The 26875-nt window shown below is 44.5% G+C and overlaps 10 protein-coding genes across 10 annotated transcripts; 5 read left to right on the top strand and 5 right to left on the bottom strand.

The window, feature by feature from the left end:
* Positions 1-104: 104 nt before the first annotated feature.
* J056_004324 (60S ribosomal protein L12) lies at positions 105-2290 on the top strand (the record flags this gene model as incomplete). The annotated part of the gene is made up of 11 exons (XM_009269525.1): positions 105-110; positions 162-313; positions 363-375; positions 428-604; positions 657-993; positions 1040-1123; positions 1203-1210; positions 1263-1315; positions 1688-1785; positions 1841-1854; positions 1904-2290. The coding sequence occupies 11 exons, from the start codon at positions 105-107 to the stop codon at positions 2288-2290; spliced, it is 1329 nt and encodes a 442-aa protein (XP_009267800.1).
* A 238-nt stretch (positions 2291-2528) lies between these two features.
* J056_004323 (uncharacterized protein) lies at positions 2529-3492 on the bottom strand (the record flags this gene model as incomplete). Its single annotated transcript, XM_009269524.1, has 4 exons — positions 2529-2816; positions 2870-3091; positions 3139-3391; positions 3443-3492. The coding sequence occupies 4 exons, from the start codon at positions 3490-3492 to the stop codon at positions 2529-2531; spliced, it is 813 nt and encodes a 270-aa protein (XP_009267799.1).
* Positions 3493-3639: 147 nt separating this feature from the next.
* On the top strand, positions 3640-4730 carry J056_004322 (uncharacterized protein; the record flags this gene model as incomplete). The annotated part of the gene is made up of 3 exons (XM_009269523.1): positions 3640-3964; positions 4016-4187; positions 4232-4730. 3 exons carry the CDS (start codon positions 3640-3642, stop codon positions 4728-4730), a joined length of 996 nt encoding a protein of 331 aa, XP_009267798.1.
* Positions 4731-5347: 617 nt separating this feature from the next.
* Positions 5348-12812, top strand: J056_004321 (Proteasome activator complex subunit 4; the record flags this gene model as incomplete). The annotated part of the gene is made up of 11 exons (XM_009269522.1): positions 5348-5417; positions 5474-5529; positions 5584-5657; positions 6503-7988; positions 8034-10394; positions 10440-10591; positions 10634-11612; positions 11668-11872; positions 11920-12146; positions 12195-12231; positions 12277-12812. The coding sequence occupies 11 exons, from the start codon at positions 5348-5350 to the stop codon at positions 12810-12812; spliced, it is 6183 nt and encodes a 2060-aa protein (XP_009267797.1).
* Positions 12813-12889: 77 nt separating this feature from the next.
* Positions 12890-13508, bottom strand: J056_004320 (Low molecular weight phosphotyrosine protein phosphatase; the record flags this gene model as incomplete). The annotated part of the gene is made up of 4 exons (XM_009269521.1): positions 12890-12975; positions 13020-13039; positions 13087-13396; positions 13448-13508. The coding sequence occupies 4 exons, from the start codon at positions 13506-13508 to the stop codon at positions 12890-12892; spliced, it is 477 nt and encodes a 158-aa protein (XP_009267796.1).
* Positions 13509-13576: 68 nt separating this feature from the next.
* Positions 13577-19746, top strand: J056_004319 (Dynein heavy chain, cytoplasmic; the record flags this gene model as incomplete). The annotated part of the gene is made up of 6 exons (XM_009269520.1): positions 13577-15128; positions 15175-15341; positions 15387-16190; positions 16235-17614; positions 17659-19604; positions 19656-19746. 6 exons carry the CDS (start codon positions 13577-13579, stop codon positions 19744-19746), a joined length of 5940 nt encoding a protein of 1979 aa, XP_009267795.1.
* Positions 19747-19854: 108 nt separating this feature from the next.
* J056_004318 (UPF0361 protein yoqW) lies at positions 19855-20887 on the bottom strand (the record flags this gene model as incomplete). The annotated part of the gene is made up of 2 exons (XM_009269519.1): positions 19855-20574; positions 20621-20887. 2 exons carry the CDS (start codon positions 20885-20887, stop codon positions 19855-19857), a joined length of 987 nt encoding a protein of 328 aa, XP_009267794.1.
* A 262-nt stretch (positions 20888-21149) lies between these two features.
* Positions 21150-21992, top strand: J056_004317 (uncharacterized protein; the record flags this gene model as incomplete). Its single annotated transcript, XM_009269518.1, has 3 exons — positions 21150-21190; positions 21500-21590; positions 21642-21992. 3 exons carry the CDS (start codon positions 21150-21152, stop codon positions 21990-21992), a joined length of 483 nt encoding a protein of 160 aa, XP_009267793.1.
* A 245-nt stretch (positions 21993-22237) lies between these two features.
* J056_004316 (Putative ATP-dependent helicase hrq1) lies at positions 22238-25780 on the bottom strand (the record flags this gene model as incomplete). The annotated part of the gene is made up of 8 exons (XM_009269517.1): positions 22238-22333; positions 22382-22625; positions 22674-22813; positions 22861-23113; positions 23166-25352; positions 25399-25431; positions 25480-25574; positions 25625-25780. 8 exons carry the CDS (start codon positions 25778-25780, stop codon positions 22238-22240), a joined length of 3204 nt encoding a protein of 1067 aa, XP_009267792.1.
* Positions 25781-25938: 158 nt separating this feature from the next.
* J056_004315 (uncharacterized protein) lies at positions 25939-26756 on the bottom strand (the record flags this gene model as incomplete). The annotated part of the gene is made up of 4 exons (XM_009269516.1): positions 25939-26238; positions 26294-26321; positions 26368-26434; positions 26537-26756. The coding sequence occupies 4 exons, from the start codon at positions 26754-26756 to the stop codon at positions 25939-25941; spliced, it is 615 nt and encodes a 204-aa protein (XP_009267791.1).
* Positions 26757-26875: the final 119 nt, after the last annotated feature.

Genomic DNA, 26875 nt, shown 5'->3' with positions numbered 1-26875 from the left:
ACGATACTAGATGCAACTAACAATGCTAATGCCAATGCTTTATTCGATGATAAGAAATGTAATTATAAATGGATTTTCGAGTCTTGATAAGGTACCACGACGATATGCGAGTGAGAGGAGCGGGGGTAAATTAGGGAGAGCACGGCTGAAACAGCGCACAGTTCAGATGCATCATCTATAACGTGAAGCTGTTTACGCAGATAACTCAAGCATTCGCTAAGCTGCTGGGCAATGGACATGCAATAGTTAGGTTTACGCACGACGCGGTTTACGTAGGACAGAGCGGCGTAGACACGACCGTCAAATCGTGGCTGTGAGTTGTGAGCTGTGTGCTTCGTTTCAGCAATCTCAACGCGCTTCAGACAGCTCAACGTAGTGCGTCATTGAGCCTGATCTTAAGCCAGAAGCCAAGACTAACAGTACGAAGAACACGCTATTCAGCGAATACAGGTGCGAGAGCAGCAACAACAACGAGGTACACATTGAAGTCAGCATGGAGCACCTCTTTAGAGCGATCAAATCAGCACACGAATCCGATAACGTTTTGCTCAGGCTTATGAAGAAGGGCGCTATACCTACGCTTAATCTGTCTATAAGTACATTGGTGGGTGAGATATTGCTTATTACAAGTAAGACACACTCAAACTCCCCAATAGAGCCACTACAATAGTCGTTTCACTATCGAGCAGGACGTGCCGTGCAGGCCACAGAAGCAGATATACGTCAATGCCTTTGTCCGGCCAGAGACTCCCGATAAAGATGTCAGTTTGTCGCTCATTGGAAGCACCGTGATAGCGCTGATGACGCACGTGCAGGTTACAATACAATTACCCAACATGTCCAAGCTCAAGACTGTCCTCGAGAAACTGCGGATACTGGACAACTTCGTCTCTATTACAGCAGATTGGAAGGGGGTGCTGGAATTCAGCATTCTCAACGACAACGTCGGTGTGAGGACGACATTCCAAGGCCAGGAAACTCAGGCTAGGGAAGGTGTGGATGGAATTAACGCAATGCACATTCTCAACTCTCCCAATAGGCGCTACAGCCAAGGTCATTGTCGATAGCCGGCAGCTAATAAAACTATTTGGAGTCCCGGAGCTGGCGTCAAAGGCTTTTATAGGTAGGTAGGTGGCTAGCATTGAAGAATCTGGCTTAATTTGGCGTGTTTGCACTAGGAATATGCAACAACAGCTGCTTAGCTTTCTATGTGAGAGGAGAGAGGGGAGAGTAAGCAGTAATTCTGACACACAAACACACAGGGATTCTTTGAGTCGTTCTACGGTGGCCCAATCAATAGCAGCGAACACCTCATGTTCGTTATACCATCCAAAGTCCTTTGAGCAGAAGAAGGACACATACATAGACCCAATACACACAATACACTCACTGTATTACCGCCAAATACATGATCAAGTTATTTATTCGCTTCTTCGAGAGAAATAATTTTTTATCTCGACGACGCACTCCGCCAACTGGGCCAAATCTTCTTGACTAGCGATATTTACTGAGCAACGTAAGTTAAAAATTGGAATAGTAGCTGGGGTGGATGAAAGGATAATGAGGGAGTTTAAGGTAGTCTACAGTACTCCATAGCAACCACAGCGACCTCAGCGAGCATCCACAGTCCACCCACATACACCTACTATCAATTTCGCCAGCACACATAGCTCACACAGCTCATCAGGATGGCCCCAAAGATCGATCCAAATGAGGTAAAGATCATCTACCTCCGTGCCGTTGGTGGTGAAGTTGGTGCATCATCCGCACTCGCACCAAAGATTGGTGAGTTTGCAGTGTTTTCAAGTTTAGTGATAAAATGCTTACATGTTTTATACAGGTCCACTCGGTCTTGTGAGCTTGAGTTGCTCTACGCAGACCGGTATTCTAACACACACTCCAGTCACCAAAGAAGATTGGTGAAGATATCGCCAAGGCATCCGGTGATTGGAAGGGATTGCGTGTTACCGTTCAACTCACCGTCCAAAACCGTCAAGCTCAAGTCGCTATCGTTCCTTCAGCTTCCTCATTGGTCATTAGAGCTTTGAAGGAGCCACCACGTGACAGAAAGAAGGAGAAGAACGTCAAGCACTCTGGCTCAATTCCATTGGACGAGATTATCAACATTGCTAGAACTTTGGCTTACAAATCCCTCTCAAAGAACTTGGCAGGCACCGTCTTGCAAGTCTTGGGTACTTGCCAATCTGTTGGTTGCACCGTCGACAGAAAGCAACCACACGACTTGATCGAGGCTATCAAGGAGGGTGAAGTTGATATTCCACTTGAGTAAATTTGAGTATTTTGAGTTATTGTAATCGGCATTTATGCTCAGTATCCTTATAAGCATGCTCATCATAAACATACGTAGGAAATTAAATATTGCTGGTGTGTTTATGTCGTTGATATACAGAGGCTGAAAGATGAATGGAACTATAAAGTATACAGGCTATTAAGGATCGTATTAAATATTGCTGTTGTTGGGGTCTTTGATATACAGAGGCTGGAAGATGAATAAAAATATGATTTTGCTATGTCAGCAGCTCATATTGATCTGTGAAACTGTGATTAGGGAGCAGACCTTCTCCTGGTCTGATTGCTAGAGCTATTGGACCTCCGTCCTGCTGGAATCCGCCTTGCTTGATTGAGTGCGATCTCTTGTGTTTCTGGGTTGGTGAAGGTACAACGAAGCCCGCGACCTGTTGAGTGGTGGAGGATTGTGGTGGTGGGACAAGTACTATTGAAGGCCTAGGTCTGAGCTTGCGCTGCCTTAGCTGACATTGTCTGATATACACATGCGTGCATCCAAGAAGGTAGACCTGTTAGAAAGACATGAGAATTTGCAGTTTTCAACACAACAAACCAAGCCCACCTTAAATACGATAATAAAAAGAGTAAGGCCGATGAATCTGTACACCGACGACCTCCAGACATCCCAGCAGTGATTGCTCTCAATCTTTGTAGGTGCGTCACAAACAAAGTCTTTGATCGACAACGTCAAGCCGATAGGGCCGAGGAGGAATGTAAGTAGGAAGGAGAGAATAACGTCGATAGAGCTCATCATACGGAATAGCTTTAGAGTGCGTATGCTTTCCTGTGGATAAGATTAAATTAAATTCGTAAGTTGGTGATGTAACTAACGTTTACGACACCGCAGAAGCCAAAAGAGGAGGCGACTAGCATAGTGAATGCGTACCAGATGGATACGAATAGCAGTCTAGCACCAAGCCTGGCTTGTGCGTCTGCGCTGTCCAGAATGGAGGTTGAAGTGTTGTGGGTGTTGGAAGGGGAAGTAGTGCAATGTGGACATGAAATTGTGAGTAGATTAAAGGCTGCGTATGCAGATGCTGCGTAACATAAGAAAGTCGTTGTTGTGTAGATTAGAGTGCAATTTCTGTCAAATTTGGCAGGTGAGCGGTGTGGTTATGGCTACTCTTACACTCACCTAACAGACACCATCCCAAAAAATCCGCTGCTTGATTTCCTTTTTAACATTTCCTCTTTTTCCAGTTACAGATGATGAAAGTCGATCGTACGAGCGAATCCGCATACGTCAGTTCATTTGGACAGCTTCTTTGGGATTTCTTTATAAAATTACAAAGGAATTGAAATTTATCGGCCACTGCTATCACAGCTACCACCATGTTCTTCTCCGCCAGGCTTGCACAGAGATACGCCGGAAAGAGTGGCTTCGGCTTCGGTGGCAACAACAGACCTTTCATCCCAATCGGTAAATCCGCTGTATTCGCCTTGTCCTTGTCTGGCTTCTCTGTCGTTGCTGCTTCTCAGATCACCAACTGGCAGACTGATCACCTAGAAAAGCAGAGCAGTAATTGGTTAGGTATCACTTCTGGCCGCTTGAAGACTATCAAGGAGATGAATCTGGCTAGTAAGCTCCAGGCAGGTCTGGATAAAATACACTCAATGCCTGAAACCGTACAGCGTGTTTACATTCTGGCAAGCGAGAGTGGGCAAATATCCTAGTTTGCATTGAAATTGGCTAATTGACCCATTCAAGACTTACTCGCAATGACTGATGGTCAGCGAAGTGTTGCTGCTATAATCGCTCTCAACACGGTAGTCTTTGCTGGATGGCAGATTCCCCATCCAGCTGTACAAAGATATATGGCGCGCCATTTCCTCCACTCGTACAACTCACCTCTTCATACCATGCTTACGAGTGTATTTAGGTATGTTAACTTTAGTACGCGGAAAAATTTAACAATTGCGACAGCCACAGAAGCATAGCTCATTTGGGCTTCAACATGCTCGCTCTTTACTCGTTTGGTCCCCTCAGCTTCAAGTTCCTCGAACGACAGCAGCACGCGGATACAGTCGAAGGGACGGCAGTGTTTAAGTGGCTCTCACTGTATCTCTCGGCGGGATGCATGTCGAATCTCGCATCTATCAGTGCTACCAAGTATCTGCAGCGCTCTCTAATGCCGTCTTTAGGTGCCTCAGGTGCAGTTTACTCGACACTAGTGATGAGTGCGTACAGCAACCCAGACATCAAAGTCAATTTAATCTTCCTGCCATTCTTCGGTTTTCCTATCTCCACCGGTGTAATGGCTATGGTAGGTTTCGACGTCGCTGGCCTGCTCGCTGGATGGAAGCTGCTCGATCACGCCGCTCACCTCGGTGGTGCTGCTTTCGGTGCTTTTGGATGCTATTATTTCAACGACATCTTTAATAGGACTAGAAATATTGTAAAGTTGGATATACAAACTGCGTAAAAGGGTATGGCGTCATTGCGAATTTGTCGTAGAGATGTGTTATATATGTGTATGAAACAAGACAATCTAAGATAGATTGTTTATATTTCTTGGTTTGAATTATTTGAAAGTAGTTTACTTCACATCTTTCCCCGTTCACTGAATCTGGCTTGCTGATGATCTTACCGAGTGGAATTTTATACATTCTGGCATGCTTATTAATCTCAGAGGCTGCCCAACATTTCATTTCTACCTGAAATGCACCCAGAGTCTCTCAAGTCAAACCACCCGGACCATCTAATAAAAAGTTTACTGCGTTTTGATTACGTAGAATGCGAAGATTGGATGTGTCATAACAAATAGGCGTGATTAATAACTCCTGTGGATTATAGACAATGTGCCTGGATGGGCGTACCTTCGGCATCTAACTCACCCTGAGATTGCATATACGTGAGACTCGATATGCAACTGCAAGAAATCAGCACACCGTTTGGACCAAGTAAGGCATTAAATTGACATAATTAATAGCTCTATAAAAATCATAAAAACATCTTAGACCTCCACATGCTCTTGCTACGTTTAACGAGATACGTCACAGGTACAGTGTGGAGATAGCTCCTTCTTCTTGACTATCTAAGATGTCCGAGCATCCAGTATTGAAAACCCCACCGCCTCCAGCGTCAATCGACGTACATGCACAGAAAAAGTGTGGGTAGCGGAAGTGGACTGCAGTGTGGCGTTGTTGCTGACGATCGTGGATTCAGACAGTGAGGGAATAAGACTTTTCACAGAGAATATGTGGCAGAACGAGAGGAAAGCGGTGAGTTTAGATAGATCCCTTAGAAAATGACGTCACTAACGGCGATTGCCGTAGATGGAAAAAAGAGCTAGAACTGGTGAAGGTATCAATAGGAAAGCATCAATCAAGGACAAGAATAATGATAACATGTAATTTTTGAATAATGTTAACGATATCATATAAATTTCTTTCAAGAACACTGCAAATACTTTGTTAGATTGTGATTATAATATCTCAGCAACCCAAGATAGAGCGGTCAGCAAGAACGCAGCGGATCGTTTTCTCATCAAGTGGACGCTCAGTCCTTGTCACTTTGAGCTAACAAAGGTTACTGACAAGTACTAAGCATCATTATGTGTGGTGCATGATCTCAGTCATCATTGTCTCTATCTGGGTTGCTGAGGGGGAGTTCAACTTACATTTCAAATAGCCGCCGTGAGCACCTTCACCATTCACGCCCTTTAAGGCACGCTGTGAAAAGCCAGTTAGCAAAATAAAAATCACGTCGACAGCGATTCAGTTAGCAAATAAATGTTTATCGGTTCATGAAATTTATCAGAGAGATTCCCATTTGCGTTTATTCATCATCTGGCTGTATATGCTTTCAACTCACTCTTACAAACAGCCCAACGCTGGCAGTGAAGAGTGGGCAGCGCTGAGGATCAATCCACTTTTCACTGCCAGCGTTGGCTTTATAACCACCGCCTTGAAATTACAATGTTATACGCAATTTCAAGCGTGGTTGTTGAAAAGAGAAGACTGGCCGCCAAAATCGAATTTTACGCTCAATAACCCTAGCAATAAATTCAAGTAAATTTCAAGTAAAATAATCCAGGATTCCTATCAGAAGAAATCTAAGTATTTTATTTGCTACTTTGTTTTCGCCTTGATGAATCCCCATTTCGGGGACACCTACGTAATCGTTGAGCAATACCATCAAACATGTAATTATATTTGTAATTAGCACACAAACTCCCCGTTAACGCCACAGCAGGACAGACATAGAAGACTACAGCAGCGACGATTCCACGGACTCAGAAATCGATCTCACGGAGGATGAGATGAAGCCTTCTGCTGGCCGCGATGAGGACTCGAGGGTCAAAGCCACGCACCAATTTAAGCACATTCCTTATCAAGTTGAATCCCTTGAAGAAATGGACTCGAGATTGGACCATATCATTCACAAGCTCATCAATGCTGCCAAAGCCAATGACTGGGACATCAGCTTCAGCATTTGGGATCATAGACTCCAGGCCTGGCTATCCCTCAAGTATCCTATGACCAGGGAACGAAGAGTGCAGCTTACGCGTCTCTATTACCAGCTACTCGTCACCCCTGGGATGGATGGCCGTTTCATTAACTTATTCGCTAATCGCTTAATGTCCCTTATAAGCTCCAAGAAGAGAATTTCTATCAAGGACATTGTCTTGCCCTGGAAACCACTTTATGATATTCTATCCACAGAGCTTTTCCCTAAGCAGCGTGAAACTAGCCGCAAAAACATCACAAATAACCTTCTCACCCTCACTGAATACGCTCAACGCTTCTTCCACCCTTCCGAGTACCAAAACATGCTCGATACGATATTGCCACAGATGGATGGTTCCTCGGTTGATTCCATCATCTCCACACAGGCCTTCTTGGTCCAGTTTTTGCCCTTGTCTCACCCACAGTATTGGCTGCCTATCACTTTCAGAATCTGGGAGACTTTTAATTCCTCTCATATTGATGATCAGCATCTCGACCTCGTCGCTCGCTTGACCGAGAAGCACCTCGACCCTTCCATCAGTGACCCACGTTTTATCGATTCTCTTGCTCCAGCCCCTTCAGATATACCAAGTGTCGGCCGTCCACCCAAAGACAAATCTGCCGACAGCAGCTGGAAGGGCATTAGGAAAGACATTGGTATTCTCACTGAAGCTCAATTTGATACTGTCATGCAAAAGGCTTTGTCGTCTTTCAACATTGCTGTTGGAAAGCTGAGAGGAGGTGACACACTAGGTCCAGATGGAAAGATCAGCCAGAATGTACTTAATTTGAAGAAGCCAACAAATAGAACCTTTTCACTGGCTATTATTCTGGTCTACTCCATGTCGCAGGATGCTGGCGTGGCTGCTTCATCGGCCGCTGGCACACCAATTTCCGAAACTCCCGTCAACAAGTCTAAGAATCAGCTCAGTGCTCCAACAGTCGGTGGATCAAGTGCATTCAACAAACACCTCGGTGGCTCAAAGGCACTCGATGCTCTAAACAAGCTCATCCTCAACACTGAGACATACTTCCATCCTTCGAATTGGGGAGCCCACACTTTCGCACTAACATATTTCATTTCCGATACCTCCTCGCTCTTTCTGGAAAGGTGGAATGATGAGCAGAAGCCTGACTGCAAAACTCCCCTTCAATGGCGCTTGACGAAGCAAATGAAGAAGGAGTTTGTGCACTCATTACGTACAGTTGCCTTACTCTCTATGTTTTCTAAGGTAGGATTGTTCGCTACATCGTATGTACTCTAACGCAAGTATCAGGACCCGATCTCAATCACTAACACACAGAGCTGCCTGCGCAACTTAGCACTGCTTGAACCTGATCTCATCTACCCTGCTCTCATGGAACGCGCTTATCCGTCACTAGAAGCACTCACAGAAACACACCGTACATCAGCTGTAATAACTGCACTCTCAACTGTCGCACCACACCTCGTCTCACGCTCCAAATATTATGCAGGTGCCAAAGATCTTCTTCCACTGCTGGAGTTCTCGTTACCAGGCATAGATATGAATGATCCCACCAAAACAATCGCTACGTGCATGTTTATTATCACGTCCCTTCATTCTGTCAGGATTGGTGATGCTACATCTGAAGGCTCGGATGAGGTAGATGCTCACCGTCGCAAGTCAGTCAATCCTATGGATTTGGATGGGTGTGCACCAATCGAAGTAAGCAGCCCTGTCGAGACATCGTTCCCTGAAGGACGTGAAGCAAACGATCCACCATTGACGCCTGAAGAAGCTGACAATCTGATACGCACTTCCACCTCTTCATTTGGAGATTGGGTTATTGAATTTTTTAGGAGAGTCTTTATTTTATGTGAAAACCTACCAGAAGAGGGCGGTAAACATAATAGAGTTGGTGGGCGTATTGAAGAGAGTGTAATACACACTCTCATGTCGGCTTGTGAAGTTGTTTGTGGGGCTCTCTCACCACCTATCTTCCAACTGGCACTCAAGCAGGTTTTTCAGTATGTTTCAACAACCACACGTGCCAATAGTGTGAGGGTTATTGGACAACTAGTTTCATGCTTTGCCAAGGCGGATGCTGAGAAAACTTTGAAGCAGTTTTTGGGATGGTCTATCTCAACTGTCAAGATTGAGTTGCATCATGGTGCTTCAGGCGAGAGGACTACATCGACATCTACGCCCTTCGCCGGTGACACATCTCTTCACTGGGCACTGGCAGTCCTAACAGGCTGTTTGAGTCATTGTGGCAAAGCTTTACTGGCTTACAAGAGTGATATTGTCGATATACTCAAATTGACTGCCACCGCATGTAAATCTGAAAGAGGTTATATGTGGTCATCGAGTGTTCTGCAAAGAGTTCTGCAGACGCTTGTCCAATACTACACGACATCAACGCGGTTCGTGAATGACGAGGAGTGGAACTCTCCTTCGTTCGCTCGCAATCATTTCCAGCATTGGGGAAGGTTATATGAAGGTGGTGATGTGGATGTAGAATGGCACATTCCATCGCTCGAAGAGTTCGATATGGCTGTCGAGCTATTCGAGCAAATACTCGAACCTGAGATGAAAGATCTCGATAATCTTTCGAGTACGTCTACCAAGAGTAAGGATTGGTCAAATGACTTCTGCAGAAAGACTCTGCACCTAAGACATTCACTCACTGCTATTGCATCACTTTTACAGACTGAGGCACCAGACAAAGGTCGTGAGGTGTCAGATTGGGGAGAGTTCCCGCAGAATTTCGTCGAAAAACAACCACCTTTCAAATCTCAAGGCGTCTTATCGGAGGATGACCCACGCATACAGTACTTTAATCAATTCCGCTTCAGATTCGGCGAACTTTTGCACAAAGTGGCGCGTACATTTACGAACCCCAACGAGCAGAATGAGTCGTCTGATTCTATAGATTGCGTTAAGGCGTTCTTACGTTCGTTGAGGGTGTTTATGAGTGAGAACGGCATGGACTCCACACACTACGAAAACACACGTAGACGTTACACGTTCCACAAATCTGTCAATAAAATCATCCCGAGACAAAAAGAATGGCCACGCATGACGTTTGTTAGAAGAGCGTCATATCTTCATGCCACAAGACTTCATCTCAACACGTTTAATCGCCAGCGCTCCCAATTGGACGACATGCTCCTAGACGATGTGCTAGAATTGTCACTGTCGTCCTACACAGCAGTGCGTAAGACAGCACAGAACACCCTTCACCAACTGGCAGTATTCTATGATGGCACTAAAGCCTTATCAATGGACAAGATCTTGGATGCGCTCAAGCCAGGTGTAGACGTTGATCGCAAAAAGGGAGCCCTGTTCGTTCTGATGAACAAGTCGTGGGTCAGCTACTATCTTCTCCATTTCGACCAGTTCAAGAGAACTATATTGGCTTTGCTGAGCGCACAGACTGAGGAAAAGCCTTCGATCCAGAACCTCATTCAGAATCTATCGAGAGAGGTTGTTGTAAGAATGCCAGAGATCAATGCCCTCACATCACGCTTAAAGTGCAAGCAAACTGAGAACGTCATTGAGAAACTGGAGAAGGAGCTGGGTGGAGAGTCTGTTGATTCACAAGAGCTTATTGCAGAGGTTGCCAACGCTGCGGCTGGACGCGTAGAACATCGCGAAGAGCTCTACGAGGAGCTGGTAGGTGAACCTACTTTGTCTAGACCTCGCTCACATTTCTTCTAGATGCCTCAAGTATTGGAATTCGCCGAGAGTAGCAATACTCATTGGAGATACCAGCTCATTGCGCAACGTGTACTGAAGAATCTTATACGCAGAGATAAACCAATGTCTGAGCGTCTCACTCGCTACTTCCTTGCAAATACCATATCAGATCAGTAGGTTTTAAAATTAGTGTTGAACCTTCTAACTTCTTATAGTCCCAAAATCCGTGAGCACGCTTATGGGAGTATTACTAAAATTTTGCACTTTGTCAAGCTGCGTACATTTGGTCAAGGTACTAATCTCAACGAAAAGCTCTTATTGAAAAACACGAAAAATCCGCTAAAAAAGACAGTCAAGATTGAAGATGATGCTTCATTCACTACTGATAAGTACCTCAATCAATTTAAGCAGCCTATCTCAGACTGGAGCAGCGACGTGCTTCTTCAGGATAAAGCGCAATCAGGATGGTTGTGTTGGGGACCTTCTCTCGAAGTATATGAACTGCCCCCCGTAAATCGTTTCCCATTTGAGTGGGAAAACGAAAGCTCAGCGTCAGTACAGGCCATCACTGAAACAGTTATGTCGATCGATTGGTGGAATAAGTTTATTTCTCAACTTTCTATCGAATCTTCGTCGACTACACCTTCATACGACCACGTCAATTTCATCAAGAGTATTTTCGCAATGTCTGAAAAACCGCTTACGTTGCTGAAGACTGTGATTGAGCCTTTATTGGAAGATGTTGGGGATAGGCATAAGCAGAGGGCTGCTTCTGAGTTGTTGTCCGGCTTGTTGAGGGGTGTGAAGCATTGGCCGAAATATGCATCTGATGATCTCTGGAGCTGGCTCACCCCGAAACTGGACTTCTTGAGCAATGTTAGACCAGATAGCGCTGCTACGTGGGAAGTATTTGTCATAAACGCACTCTATCACCGTGATCCAAGAAGGTTGTTACCTCTTGTCAGCTGGATTGTTAATCGGGGTGACTTGAACAGAAACGCATCATCGTCAGCTTGGTCTCAGGCGTACTCCATTAATCTGCTCAGACTCGTCGTCAAGACAGTCAGCTGGAGATTTTCAGCATGGTCAGCTGAAATTGGTGACATGTATTGGTCATTCGATGCGCTCAATCATGATTATGCGGAAGTTAGGGCTAACATCGCCAAGACTCTACAGAAATTGAATAGATCACAGGTGTGTTTGCGAATTAGCAGTCTATTTAAGCAAACCGCTAATATCCCGAATCTAGCTCCATCCTAGCTTTGCGAATGTCGACGACCTCCAAAGAGTTTCAGAGACCGTACCAAGCGACAAGATTATTATTAAGCACAACGTTGAGCAAAAGACGTTGGGGCATGTTCGCAACATTAAAAAGTACCTGGCGTTTGAGTATAATAACAGACTTCCGCCACCCAAGTCTTCACTATCGACGTACGATAAGATTGGTTTGACAAGTGCGTGTTGCAGTCTCGTCATTGACGTTCACACTAACACTAAGTAGTTTTGAGATTCATCTGGGATGCACTTCACGATTCTACTAGATGCTCGTTCTACCCTATCTCAATCGAGCTGTTGCCTGACTTTTTCAATATGCGGGAGCTGTCTGATTCACCTGATCTGCAAGCTACTGCACAGTCAGTGCTCAGTCTCTTTGCTGTCATTCCACCACCAAGAGAGTACTCTGAACCTGTTGTGCGCACGCTGTTGGACGTCGTTGGATCATCTACTGTGGGTGCTGACGATACTGCGAATTTCAATTTGATAACAATCTTGCAGAGATATCGCGTTCGTTTGCATGCTCTCCCTATAACAGGTTAGTCATATTCTCAATTCAGTTTTTCCTCTAACCTAAAAATAGCTGTCTTCTACTTTTTCCAACTTCCTCACATATCGCAATCGACTACTTTGGGAGTTATGGAAGAGCTGTACAAGTTGCTCAGAGATCAAAACATAGAAGTGAGAGAAAGAGCAGCTGAGACACTGTCAGGAATAGTTAGATGTTCTCAGAGATCATACACACTTGACCTCAAGAAGAGGTTTACTGACACTGTTTCAGCACACTCACTTCTCCCAAGACGCAGAATGGAGAGTGGAGAAGTTAACAGTAGTTATGCACCAGCAGTACTCAAGCTACACTCAGGGATACTTGGAATTTGCGCACTCATAAACGCATTTCCATACGACGTTCCTTCTTGGATGCCTGAATTGCTTACTGGGGTATTAGCTGAGCATGTGTCAAGCTCAGATACTGTCATCAGCTCAACAATAAGAAAAACAGCTCAGGACTGGAGACGCACGCACCAAGACAGCTGGTCTGAGAATATCCACAAGTTTAGTGAAGAGCAGCTATCTGAACTCAGCTCACTGTTCTTGGGTGAGTGTTACTTCGCTTAAATTGGAGAGTGGGGCTTTGTTTTGCATTTGTTTCGTTGTATACTACTTTTTCAATTAACGTTACGATTCATCTATATCTATATTGCGTTTAAAGTGTAGCCGAGAGATTCGTAGAATGCCTTCCCGTATTTCAAACATTGCTCATAAGTTTTTGAGAATCCCACTATCGTATGTTAGTGTTTGTGATGTTATAGTGTGTTTATTTACTTTGTCCACCGTAGTATGGGCTTAAGCGTGTGTTAGCGGGAAGAGGACACAAGACTCATCAACTCACTCTTGTATAGCCTTGCCATCGCCATATGAACCAAAGAGTTTAACATCGGCTTTACAGTTCTTTGGAGCTATTTTGAGGAGGTTTGAAAGGTTACTGCCATCCATGGCGAGTATGTGGTCGAACTCATTGAAATCACTCTGCCTGACCTTCCTAGCGAGTGAATCCATCGTAATTCCGTGATTTAAGAGTGTGGATATCGTTCTTTCGTCTGCGTATTCGCCCTCGTGGTAAGCAGCAGTACCGGCAGATTCCACAAACACAGGCAAGTTATTCTCGTCTTTGATTTGTTTGAGAACTCCCTCCGCCATTGCTATGAGATGAATTTAGATTTGTGTGCGTGGGGCTGCAAGGGCAGACTGACGGGATCTGCAGATATTACCCAAACACACTGCTAATACTTTAGTCTCTGCTGGGCCGCTCATCGTCGTACAATTGAAGGGAAATCTCTTGATTAGCTACAACGATCAACATTGGGAATTAAAATAAATAAATGTCAGCCGTAGACGCGACTCCAATTAATCCAGAACCTCCGCCAGCCACTGAGCCAATTCAAGAGAGTCTTGACGCGAATTCCTTCAAAGCATATCTCGAGGATCTACTCCCTAAGCTAATCAACGCGGACAGCAGCGAATTAATTAGTCTTTGGAACGCAAGTACAGACGAAGATATCCTCAGATTCGCCAATGACCAGTCTTTGATGGGTTTGTACATCCAGCAGCTACGCACGCAGGACGATCCTCCAAGATTGACTTACAATCTGACACATACTCTGACTCATCCTCCTAATCTCGTTTCAACCGTTTTCATGCTAAAGAGGTATCCAACCCTTTCTCCGGTTGATCCACTTTCTTCCCAACTCGTCATTCTCAACCTCGCTGACGGCGGTTATGAGGTCTTGCATGCTCTTGTGCACCTTGCCGCTGCTCCCTACTTTGATGCATTCGTCAATGCCAAAGGAAAAGGAAACGACGTCAGTAAATCGAAAGACGCAGATTCCAAGATGGGTATTCCAATGACAAAAAAGAAGTTTGCAGAGTTAGAACTATCACTGCTTCATTTACAGCAAAATGTTGAGATTCCAGAGACTCATCTTGCTATTCATTCCGCTGTCAGGGACGCTGTAACCATTGCACATGCCGCTGGAACTCGACCTGCACCGTCAGATGTACAGCCACAATCACTTCTCAATGACAGCACATTTCTCAATCGTCTTCAGAACGATGTTAATAGCTGGATCAAAGAGATCAGAAATGTTACCAAGCTGAATAGAGATGTCGCCAGTGGAACTGCCTCTCAAGAAATCAACTTCTGGCTTAGTATGGAAAGAGCTTTAGAAGGTATTGAAGAACAACTCAAGTCCGAACCAATCATGCTCACATTGGAAATTCTCAAATATGCCAAACGTTTTCATGCTACGGTCTCATTTATCGCTGATACCGGTTTGAAGGAGGCAACCGATATTGTTCACAAGTATAACCAACTAATGAAGGATTTCCCATTAGACGAACTGCTTTCAGCTACAGACTTTCAAAAGATACAAGACAGTCTATATCTTATATTCGGTCACATCAACAAGAAGCTCAAATTATCACCATACCCAATCAGACGCGCGTTACCATTAGTCGAAGCTATCTCAAAAGATTTCAACGACCAAATGCTTAAAGTACTCCAAACGCACAGACTAATGTACATGGAGTACGAGAGTTTTGAGCGCTCCATCAACGCTGCTGACTCCGCATTCAAAGTCTGGGACGACGTTTTGAAGGAGTTTACCAACGTCGCACGTGAAGTAACCAGAAAGCGCTCGGAAAAATTTCTTCCTATCAAAATCAACGCAGCACATTGGAAGTTGGCTGAGAGGTGTGCGTATCTTCGTAACTTTCGCAAGCAGCATGAGCAATTGCGCAACATGACTGCTACAAGAAACACCAAAGCCGGTACAGGGGTTGGTGCCGACAATCTCACCGATCTCGATATGGAGGACGAAGTAAAGGCAGCTTATGACACTCTGAAAAACGTCAATGTCTTGGATATTTCAGTTGGTCGGTCGTCTTCATTACTAAAATGTCTTATCTAAAACACTCACAGAGGGTACTGAAATTTGGATCGCCGCTGAAACTGCCTACAACGAGCGTGTTGCACGCGTCGAAAATCAGATCATTGCTCGTCTCAGGGACCTCCTAGGTACTGCTCGTAATGCATCTGAGATGTTTAGAGTCTTCGGTTACTACAATGCACTCTTCGTTAGACCCAAGGTGGGTGCTCTCCTAGAACCAATGACTTGCCTGACATGTATCTAGATTCGTGGCGCCATCTCAGAATACCAAACGCAGCTCATCGATTCTGTCAAAGAAGATATTAAGCGACTACATGGCAAATTTACAACACAGTACAGAAACACTGAGGCATTCCACATGTCGCAGCTCAGAGATATACCGCCAATCGCTGGCGCAATTATATGGGCCAAACAGATCGAGAGGCAGTTGAACATGTACATGAAGCGTGTTGAGGATGTCCTTGGTGAGGGTTGGGATTTGTATGCTGAGGGAGCTAAGCTGCAAAGTGAGAGTACCTCCTTCAGAAAAAAGCTTGACACGCGTCCAATCTTCGAGGCCTGGCTACATGAAATCAATCGTCGTGACATGCGTATTGAAGGTCGGTTGTTTGAAATTAGCCGCACTCGTAATTCAGTTACTGGCGAACTAAATGTTTATCAGCTCAGTGTTAATTTTGATCCACAAGTTATAACGCTCTTTAAAGAGGTCAGAAATCTTCTCTGGAGACAATTCCAAGTTCCGCATGCTATCATCAACATAGCTAAAGACGCCAAGCGTGTCTACCCACATGCAGTCAGTTTGATGGAAACTGTCCGAACGTATTCCTTGACAGTCGAAAGAATCACTGCTAACCCAGGCATTGAGCCCTTGATTGCCGAGTATAGAATTGAAGCGCAAAACATAATCACTAAGGGTATGCCATTAAGATGGGAATTCTTTGTTAATACCTATGACACTCGCTTTGGGGCTCTTTCAAGTATAGAAGGACGCGAAGGGAGACATATGTACTTTATAAGAGAGTTTGCTAGTGCGGTTGGAGTATTGCAGGTGAGTTCGGTGACTGATGTTTTAACTATATTAATATTATTAAGGACAAAACCGATGATCTTATTGACACGTATAATGAAGTGATGAGAACAATTGACGAGCTAGTCACTTGTCCATTCAAAGCAGAGATCTTCGCTTCTCACCTGACATCTATTCAAAAGACCATCGACAAGCTCAACTTGGAAGGATACACTAATCTGAATAATTGGGTTGAGAAGTTGGACTCTAAGATTGAAAATGTTTTACTTGAGCGTGTAAAGCAGATTATTGACGAATGGTGCGTCGCTTTCAATAGAAGTAGAGAAGAGGCACCAGTCAGTCGATCAAAAGAGGCAATTATGAAGAAAGCCAAGCACGATAACGAAGTTTTTATAGAGTTGGAGCAATTATATCATGAAATTCGTATCAGAGACCAAGTGATCTACGTCGATCCACCGGTTGAGCATTCCCGCACAGATTGGTATAAGCAATTGCACATTTGGCTGGGTGTAATATGTAACCTCCCGCGCATACAGTCTTCGCGGTACGAAATCGGTCTGCAGTTCAGCCGCGTACCAGAGTTTGAATACGACAACACTTACACCACACTCCTCACCAAGCTACCATTCGAGACGCTAGCCAAACCATTCGCTTTAATCGAAGAAAAGGTGAAGGAAGTAAGTTCATATGTCGGTAAATGGCTACAGTTCCAATCCTTATGGGATCTGGAAGGCGAACAGGTTTACAGTCGTCTTGGTGACTCATTAGCGTTGTGGCAGCAGCTGTTAAGTGAGATAAAAAAGACAAGAAGTACATTTGATACTTCTGACACTCAACACTCATTCGGTGCGGCTGTTGTGGATTTTGCTCAGGTGCAAGTGAAGGTAAATGCAAAGTATGATTTCTGGCAACGTGATATTGTCACTCGATTTGGGCAGAAGTTGAAAGATGCAATGAAAGAGGCTCATTCTGCTATACAAAAAGCTCGCTACGAATTAGAAACGCAGTCTATAGAAGGTAGCTCTACAGTCCAGGCTGTGTCTTTCATCACTTTCGTTCAGGATATCAAAAAGAGAGCCAGAAAGTGGGAGCCTGAAATTGCTTTGTTTATTGAGAGTGAAAAGACGCTTGAAAAGCAGCGCTACCAATTCCCATCTGACTGGCTTTGGGTTGATCAGGTACAAGGTGAATGGAGTGCTTTCAATGAAATCCTCAAGCGTAAGAATGACCTCATTCTGGAGCAGTTGTCTGGTCTGCAGCTCAAGATCGATGCTGAGGATAAGATTGTTCGTAATAAGATAGAAGAGATCATCAAGGAATGGGAGGATAACAAACCGATTCAAGGTAATATACGCGCTGATCAGGCCATGAATACAATCAACATCTACGGATTGCGCGTAGAACAGCTGAAGAGTCAGTATGATCTGGTTTTCAGGGCTAAGGAGGTGAGTGTCACATACAAATCAATCCATATCTAACACTCAGTCAGGCTCTTGACCTTGAACATATGAATGATGATCGCCTCGAGCCTGTGCTTGAAGAGTTGAAGGATCTGCGTGCTGTGTGGACAGCGCTTTCAGGTGTTTGGGACCAGATAGCAGAGCTAAAGGAGACGACTTGGGCTTCGCTGCAACCACGCAAATTGCGTGTATCGTTGGAGAATCTGCTCAATTCGACCAACGAAATGCCGAGCAGGATGCGCCAGTACAGTGCATTTGAATATGTTCAAGAAACTCTGAAGTCCTACCTAAAGCTCAACTCAACTATCTCAGACCTCCGCTCCGAGGCTCTACATGACCGCCATTGGAATCAGCTGTTTAAGAGTTTAAAGATAAACCGCGTTTACTCGCCAAACAACATGACACTAGGTAATATCTATGACGTTGATTTGAAGCGGAATGAGTCCTTGATAAGAGATGTGATTACCCAAGCAGCTGGTGAAATGGCGTTGGAGGAGTTTTTGAAACAAGTTCGCGAAACGTGGTCAAACTATCAACTTGAACTAGTCAATTATCAAAACAAGTGCTTCTTGATCAAGGGCTGGGATGAGTTATTCTCGCAATGCACTGAGCATACAAACTCACTTAATGCAATGTCTAACTCGCCCTACTTTAAGGTCTTTGAAGATGATGCTCGGTCGTGGGAAGACAAACTGGTTCGTGTACACAATCTGTTCAACTTGTGGATAGATGTACAGAGACAGTGGGTTTATTTGGAAGGAATATTCTCAGGATCTGCGGATATAAAACATTTGCTTCCAATGGAGAGTCAAAAATTCCAGACCATCAATACAGAGTTCTACAATATTCTTAAAGGTGTCAAGAAAGCACCATTCGTTTTGGAGGTTTTGAGCATCACTGATGTACAGAAGCGCATGGAAAAGCTCGCAGAAACGCTCAATAAGGTACAGAAAGCATTGGGTGAATATTTGGAGCGCGAGCGTTCATCATTCCCTAGATTCTACTTTGTCGGTGATGAAGATTTACTTGAGATCATTGGTAACAGCAAGGACATCATCAGGATTATGAAACATTTGAAAAAAATGTTCGCTGGTATTTCCAACGTCGTGTTGAATGATGATATCACCGAAATACAAGCTATGGTGTCAAAAGAGGGCGAAATCGTAAATTTTTCAAATATCATTCAATTGAAAGACTATCCGAAGATTAACGACTGGTTGGCTAGGATAGAGAGTGAGATGAGGGTGTCTTTGGCAGACTTGCTTACTGACTCTGTCGTTTCGTTGAGGGAGTTCTACTCAAACGAAGAAAAACTCGATATCGACATGTTCTTGGAATGGATGAACAAATATCCAGCTCAGTTGGTAGTCCTTGCAACACAAATTGAGTTTTCTACCATAGTCGACAAAGCTCTGCAGGCTGGATTAGATCTGAGAGCTGAGCAGTCTATTATTCTGCGCACACTTGACGTCTTGGCCGATACCGTCCTTACGAACCTACCAACTATACAGAGACGTAAATGTGAACACTTAATTACTGAACTAGTACACCAAAGAGACGTTCTGAGATCGCTTATCAGAGATGAAGTTAGCAGCCACAGAGATTTCAATTGGTTATATCAAATGAGATTCTACTTGGACACCAATGTGGCAATATCAATGGACCGGTTAAGTGTTCACATGGCTGATGCTACTTTCGATTACGGTTACGAATACCTAGGTGTACCAGACAGATTGGTTCAGACGCCTTTAACCGACAGGTGCTACCTGACTTTGACACAAGCACTTAACTCACAACTTGGTGGTGCACCATTCGGACCTGCGGGTACAGGTAAAACAGAGTCAGTGAAGGCTCTTGGTGTACAATTAGGTAGATTTGTCTTGGTTTTCTGCTGTGATGAAACGTTTGATTTCCAGGCCATGGGACGTATCTTCATTGGGTTATGCCAGGTTGGCGCGTGGGGATGTTTCGATGAGTGGGTGTGGAAGTTTAAAGAGTGCGCTCATGCTGACTTATTCTTTTACAGATTCAACCGTCTTGATGAAGGTACCTTGTCAGCTGTATCGGAACAGATCTTGCAGGTGCAGCAGGCTCTTGCAACCTCGTTCGGAAGTTGATTTGTGTTTGATTGATACCATTCTCAATTATTTAGTCAAATGTACAACATGGTGAATAAATTACGCAAAAATACAGATTGTGTGCGATATGAAATGGGTAATGCCTTGTTACCCTTGCTTTACAAATCCATCCAGTGTCTTGTTGTCTTGTTCCTTCTTAGCAATCTTGAGTGGTTTGTAGTTTTTCCGAGAATCACCGCCCGCATCTTCCAAGCTGCGCTTAATAGCTGTGTTTAATTCTTTATCTTCTCTTTTGAGATTGCTTTCAGTTTCCTCCTTTCTCACATCACCGCTTTCCTCTTTCTTCAAATCCTCCTTAGTAACACCGTCTTTTTGGGGCGATTGAGATTGCTTAGCGAAGAAAGATTTAATACCATCTTTACGTTGGTTGATGGGTTGAACATAGCTTGGTTTGCTTGAACCCGGCTTAGACATCTCCTTTGTCACAGCGTAGATATCCAAGTCATCATTGAATGGTTCGAGAAGACGGGCAAGTTCAGTGTCCCACTTTTTAGACTTGTCAAGCCACTTTACAGCACCTTGCTGGGTAAGTATTACGGGCATTCTGCTGTGAACAGATGAGAACTGGGATGAAGCCCTAGTGGTGATGATTGTGAAGGACTGAATATTCTGCTCGTTACCGTTTTTTGAATTCTTGGTATCGTACAAACCAGCGAACATCATCATTTTTCCATCTTTACGTTTGGTAAAATGAGGTATCTTCTCTCTCCCTGATTGGAGCCATTCGAAGAAGCCGTCAACGGGGATAATGCATCTCTTTGAGCTCTTAAGTGAGTTCCAGAGTGGAGAGCTGCCATCTTCGAGGGACTACATTGAGTGAGTGCTGGATGTGGATATAAGTTACACCTCTCACCTCTGACCTCGCGTTGATTGTTTTCAACGAAGCCGTGTAATTTGATCCATGTAGTTGTGACTCTTTAGAAAAGTGAGGAATAACTCCCCATCTACAAACTCTCACGACTAAGCTCTGGTTGATGACAGGAACATTTGAAGTAGGAGAAACGTTGTAACTTTGATTCCAAGTACTAGAGCTATTCTGTTGAATGTTTAAGCCATAATCAATGGCGATCCTACGACTATACTCTGTCGGGGGTACGTGTAAACTGAATCGACCGCACATGCAATGATTGTAAGGAAAGTAGAAGTGATTATGGTGACACTAGGATTTCATTGAGGAGACATTAGGTTCTCAGATTCGAGATAGCGGCTGTAAGCTATTCACTGGTGATCGTGGGGAGTGCAGTGCTGCGGCAATTTCAAATCAGGTGACGTTATCTAGATAGTGTAGATAATCTGTCAATTAAAGTATTGCTTTTATTGCACAGGAATATATATCAAGTATCCAAGAGATCGAAACAGCTGTCAAATGAATTCTTATATTGATGTCACTCAACTCGCCGATGCATTCCACGACGTGTTCAAAGTGATCTTGATGAAAATCCGATTAGATAAAAAGACCTAAAATCAAATCGGCGTGATACACTGTGAGCGATTTGAATTTAATTTTAATTTCCGTTTCCCATTCTCTCCGATCACGTGGTCTCCCGATTTGTATTTAGTCTACGCCAAGATGCGATACCTTTTAGTATTCAACCACCAAGACGAAATTAATAAAAATGTTAGTTTGACTTATTTTTCAGTGTTTGATTGGTTTGGTGGTAAATTCCGAGGACTAATCCGCCTGCTACTCGCTCCTGCCACATCTGTTTCTCCCGTCTAACTCGCATGACAGGTCAATCGTACACGTAAACGTTGAAGGCTTACAGCTCCCCGTTCTCCAGCCATCAGGTAACTCCGGTATTAGCATCTGGTTCCCTCCTCGTGTAAGTCCGACTGTCACACCGCGGAGCTACTCAATTCTGACGTAATCCTAGCAAGGTTTCTGGTACAGGAGAGTCTCTGGCGCTTTCGCCCTCCTCTGTCTCGATGATATCGTTCTCAATGGCTTGAAAAGATCCGATGCTCTCAAACTTCAGGGTTTAGATTCTACCGAATTGACCCACCCAAGCAACATCATCCTCGACAAGAATCAAGTTGACTCAAACGATGCTCTTCACGCTGCTCAAAGAGAGTGGGACAGACGTAACTTTCTTGGCCTGAAGATCCTCTTCAACACGGTTAGCGACAGAATTACAATCGCCAACGAATTAGAAATCATCTCTCAAAGAAGCGCTCATAATCTTTGGGCTGCTATTGTCAACTCTGGTTTGTTTGACAGATACTAAGTTTTCTCGTCCCACACTAGCCCCTATTAAACATTAAAATTTCAAGCTTAGCTCAATCAAAATTCCTACTCACGTCTATAACGAACTTTTATCACGAATTAAAATTACACTACTATACTTATTGGTAAATATATATCAAGTTATTGCTTGCGTTTAGTTGAGAATTTGCATTCATGACAGGTATGACGAATAAATTAGATGTAAGTACAGAATTCTAATAATAAACTTTTTTTTAGCAGGATTAATTACTGTTTTTCTAATTCTACATCGGCATTTGTGATTGTTTCAGCTTGTACTATTGTGTCTGGGTAGATAAACTGCTGAGATTGCACGAATGGAGCCTGTGATATAGGTTAATAATCTAATTACACATATCCACTCTCACCCACCTGATCAGGTACATCATCCATCGACAACTGCCTACCCACCAAGAAAGACAACACGACAATGGCACCAATTTTACTTGTCGATGCCTGGCCATCTTTAACTTCACCTTCAACGCAGCCTACGCACCCGAGCTCACATTCGCATCTCAGGATAACATCCAAAGCGTGATGTAAAAGTTCGGAAATTTTTTCAAACGCCTTCATTGACACCCCGGAAGCTTTTCCAACCGCATCAAATATGATAAGTCTTTAGAGTTTGAGTGGGTGTATAAGAAGCGTAAGGAATTGCACCTACCTTCCTGGTCTTTTACGTTTGCTTTCATTCGTCTTGTATTCCTTCTGAGCCTTTTTCTCGTCAGTGAGTATGTCACCTTCAGCAGACATGGCATAGAGCGGCGTGAGACTCAAAAGTGCATGCTGCGATGCCTGGATAGCCTTGGAAAACGAATTAGCTGAAAAAAGGGCTGAGACATTCTCCTTACCTCTGCTGGGTTGATGGACTTCACCGTCATGATCTGCATGGCATTAGAGGGTACATCTAGCCAGAACCCATTAGTAGATCGCACATAAGGCGATGTCTCAAGATCGACAACATCTAAAACCTTGAAATCTCTTAGTTTCAGATATCCAAAGACATGCGACGATATTTTTATTTTGCCGTAGAAGGCACGTCGAGTTGATCCCTCTATAGCGCGCATTCTAAAGGTTTCCATTGGATCTACGTCTGTGAAGTACCTGTGTGTCGCGGTGTGAGACAAATTACTCATTTTTGCTTCTTTCTACGCACCTCGGTTTGGTGTTGAAGTTGACATCAACCTGCTTGGCTCTGACTGTCTTTGTGTCATGCGACACCTCATACATCTGGTAGGCCAAACCCGCATTAAAGAATATTCCTCCCTCGTATAGCTCAAAAATAGCTCTGGATTCCTGCACCTGCTCAATAAGAGACTCAGAATTTTTGTGCATATTGAACACTTTGTACGCTGACTCCTCATTGCCTCTGAGTTTAACGAAGCGGGATGGATACGGCCGGAGTCTCGGATCACAATGATACCATCCTTCTCTATCCCTATCGAGTGCCTTGAGCGTTACCCTGCGCAGCTGCTCCTCCTCGAAAAACACCTTATCGCTATCGATCGACACGGGCAGCTCGTCAGCTGCGCACTGCAGATGCGGCTCGAATATGACGTCGTTATCGAGATCGACTTGTACATCCGTGGGCGAGCGAGAGAAGATTTCTTCGGGATAAGTGCTGTAATAGCTATCGAGTGGTAGTGATTCAGCAATCAGCACAGCAAGTGAATCCCTTCGCGCTCTGCCCGCTCTACCAATCTGCTGTCTCAGCGACGAGAGCGAGAAAGGGAATCCGAGACAAATGACAGCATCAAGTGCCCCCACATCAATACCCAATTCAAGAGCATTGGTAGCTACAGCGCCAAGAAGCTGGCCGCTAAACAGCTCCTTCTCAATCCTCCTCCTCTCTTCCTGGTTGTATCCACCACGATAGCTGACTACGCGATTGACGAGATCCATACGTCCACTCACTACCAGCTCGTGTCTAACATTCTTCATCAACATCTCGCAGCTCTTTCTGTGCTTGCAGAACACGATTGTGCGTATACCCCGGCTCACGAGATAGCGAAGCAGCTGCGACGCCTCATGCATAGGGTTATGGCGCGGTCCATTTGGCACCATCTCGTCTATCAGACCAGGGCGCCATATCAGGAACTCTTTCTGTCCTGTCGGCGCACCATCTATGTCTACCAGCGTTACGTCGTCTACTCCGAAAAGCGTGCGGAAATGTTGAATGGGGTTGCCGATTGTAGCGGAAGTTGAAATGAATTGCACAGATGTGTTATTGAGCGCTGCGCACAGCCTGCGCAGTCGCCTCATCACGAATGCTATGTGCACACCCTGGACCCCGCTGTAGTAATGCAGCTCGTCTATTACCACATACTTCAAGTTTTGGAAGAAATGCCGCCATGTGTCTTCCCGCGGAAGCATGGTGTGGTGCAGTGTATCGAAGTTGGTAAAGAGCAGACTAGCAGTCTCACGCAGTTCGTCACGTCTTTCATGCGGTGTGTCGCCGTCGAATGTGTCAACCACCACATCTTCCATCCCTTCAATACTGCCCACCAGTTCTCGTAATTTCGCATTCTGGTCTTGTGCTAGAGCTTTCGTAGGAAAAACGAAGAAAGCGGTGGAATCTCTGTCTTTGTCGAGCGACAGTAGAAAAGGGAGGGTATAAATGAGTGATTTACCAGACGCAGTGGATGTCGACACAATGACATTTCTCCCCTCGTTGAGAATCTGGATGGCTTGAGCTTGATGTGCAAATAGAGTCTCCACATGGAGGGAAGACCTCAGACCAAGTCGGATGTTATCGGGGATATCGAAACTCCAATCTGAATAGACTGCCTGTCTAGCGGGGATAGTTTTGAGGAATATGGGCTGCTCTCTAAACCATTCCTGCTGCTTAAACTCATCCAGCACCTGTTCGATCGAGGGACGTTGAATGGGTAATGACTTGTTAGCCAGAGCATTCTTCAATGCAGGATGCATGAATGGTTTCGCAGGCACATGCTGATGAGCAGCTGAAGTGACGAGCTGGATTGGATCGTCTCCTGTCTCTAAAGCCGCTCCGAGAAGCTCATTCACAGCCACTTTGAATCTGTCATTACGCTTTTCGATCAATTTGAGCGTGTCGCCGCGTGTCAATGTTGGGGCCTTGTTCAGCTCGACATCCCGCTGCTGCTTTTGGCGGGAGTGTAATGAACGGACGTCAGTGAACTCGAGCACTAAGACTTGCTTCGATACATCGTTATCATCAACGTCGCTCGAAGTTGATGGCGGTATGAATACGTCATCAACATTCCTATCTCTGCCGTAACCGCTGAAGTATTTGTGCTCAGTATGGATGTTAATTGAGGATTTATTTACGTATGCGAATCGCAGATTGTCTGGTATAATAGCTCTGTATCCCTCTTAGCGTGCGTTTGAGCCCAGCAGTCGTAGCCTACTTTATCTGAGCAATGTCGAATAAATCGAGCTCTCTTTTGCGTTAATAAGCTTCTAGCTACCCATACTGATACAACACATACCGCTTCAACAAGCCCTCTATCGATTTCAGGATTTGGTCAAATGTCGCCGCTAAAGCTGTCTGAGCGGAGCAGAAAGCGAGGACAGTGTTAACTGCCTTTATGATGCAAATCAGCGCGAACACTCTCTCATCAGCATCAATCCCACCTTAAAAGTCTTATCAAGATTGATAAAGTGCTGTGGCCAACCATCCGTGCCGACGTTACCCGGAAGCGTCTTTTCCTTCTTCTTCTTCTTTGGCCTAGGCTTCGAAATTGGCTTGTTTGGTATCGCGTCTGTCGCAGGCACGTAGCTTTCCTTCATTCGTCTAAGTAGTGAAAGCGTCGGCGAAAGAAGTACTGGAATAATAAAACAAAGAAAGCCAAATTTAGTGGACTGTACACATGAATTGAATTTACAATGCTACTACACCTTCTCTATTTCACAAGACAGGCTCAATGGATCTAAATGATGTCACTCCACTAATTCTTATAATCCGTCGAAAATGAAAATTCTTTCCACTTAGTAGCGTTATCAATGAGCTCTTCGCCTTTCTTAATTGTATTTTCGTAGCTACGGGATCCCAATGCGACTCTGGTGGGTACTTCACCATTGCCAATCTGTTTGGCAAGACCAGTGTTTGTCAAGAGCGCGATGATCCTCATACATCCAACTTTAGGATCGCCGAAAAAAATTTCAATCTGGGTCTTCAACATTCTATAAAGAGCTCCGCTAATGGAATCGTAATCGGATATTGGGTTTCTCTGGCGGCTGGACACCTGCTTTCTTTGGTATTTGTGTCAGTAATGACGATGGTGTGAGGTGAAATTAGCATACCTCCTCGAGGATACTTGTACGGAATCCGCTGTTTATTGTTAGAGGATAGATTGTTTCTTCACAGGTGGGCTCACCCTGGCTCTATCAGCATCACGTTAAGTCCGAAATGTTCAGTCTCCATCTTAAGTGCCTCAAAAGATGCTTCGAGAGCATACTTGAAATCACAATAGTAACTCAAGGATAGCAGTCTTTGAATACCGCCAATGGAGGAAATGATGGCGATGAACTTCTATCCGCTCTTACGTCCTTGGAAATGAGGCAAAAAGGCATTTGTTAAGCTAATTGCGCCCCAATAATTGGTATCCATTAGATGCTTCGCTTGTGATATTGACATTTCCTCCATGCATGCGATCATTACATATCCTGCATTGTTGATAAGGCGCGTAACGTGGCCATGGATCTTGATAGCATCGCGCACTACGCTAGCTATTTCCTCCTCGTCACTGTTCAAATCGAGTTCCATAATTGAGACATGCTCAAGGTACTCAAAGTCCTTAATTTTATCAGTATTTGTGGCTGTAGCAATCACCTTCTCTCCCAAGGCATTAAGCTAGAGAACAAGCTCTCTCCTAAAGCCAGACG

Source organism: Wallemia ichthyophaga (assembly GCF_000400465.1).
Source record: "Wallemia ichthyophaga EXF-994 unplaced genomic scaffold scaffold7, whole genome shotgun sequence".
Taxonomy (NCBI): domain Eukaryota; kingdom Fungi; phylum Basidiomycota; class Wallemiomycetes; order Wallemiales; family Wallemiaceae; genus Wallemia; species Wallemia ichthyophaga.
Note: the sequence above shows the minus strand (reverse complement) of the source record. Positions and strands in the feature narration are given on the sequence as shown.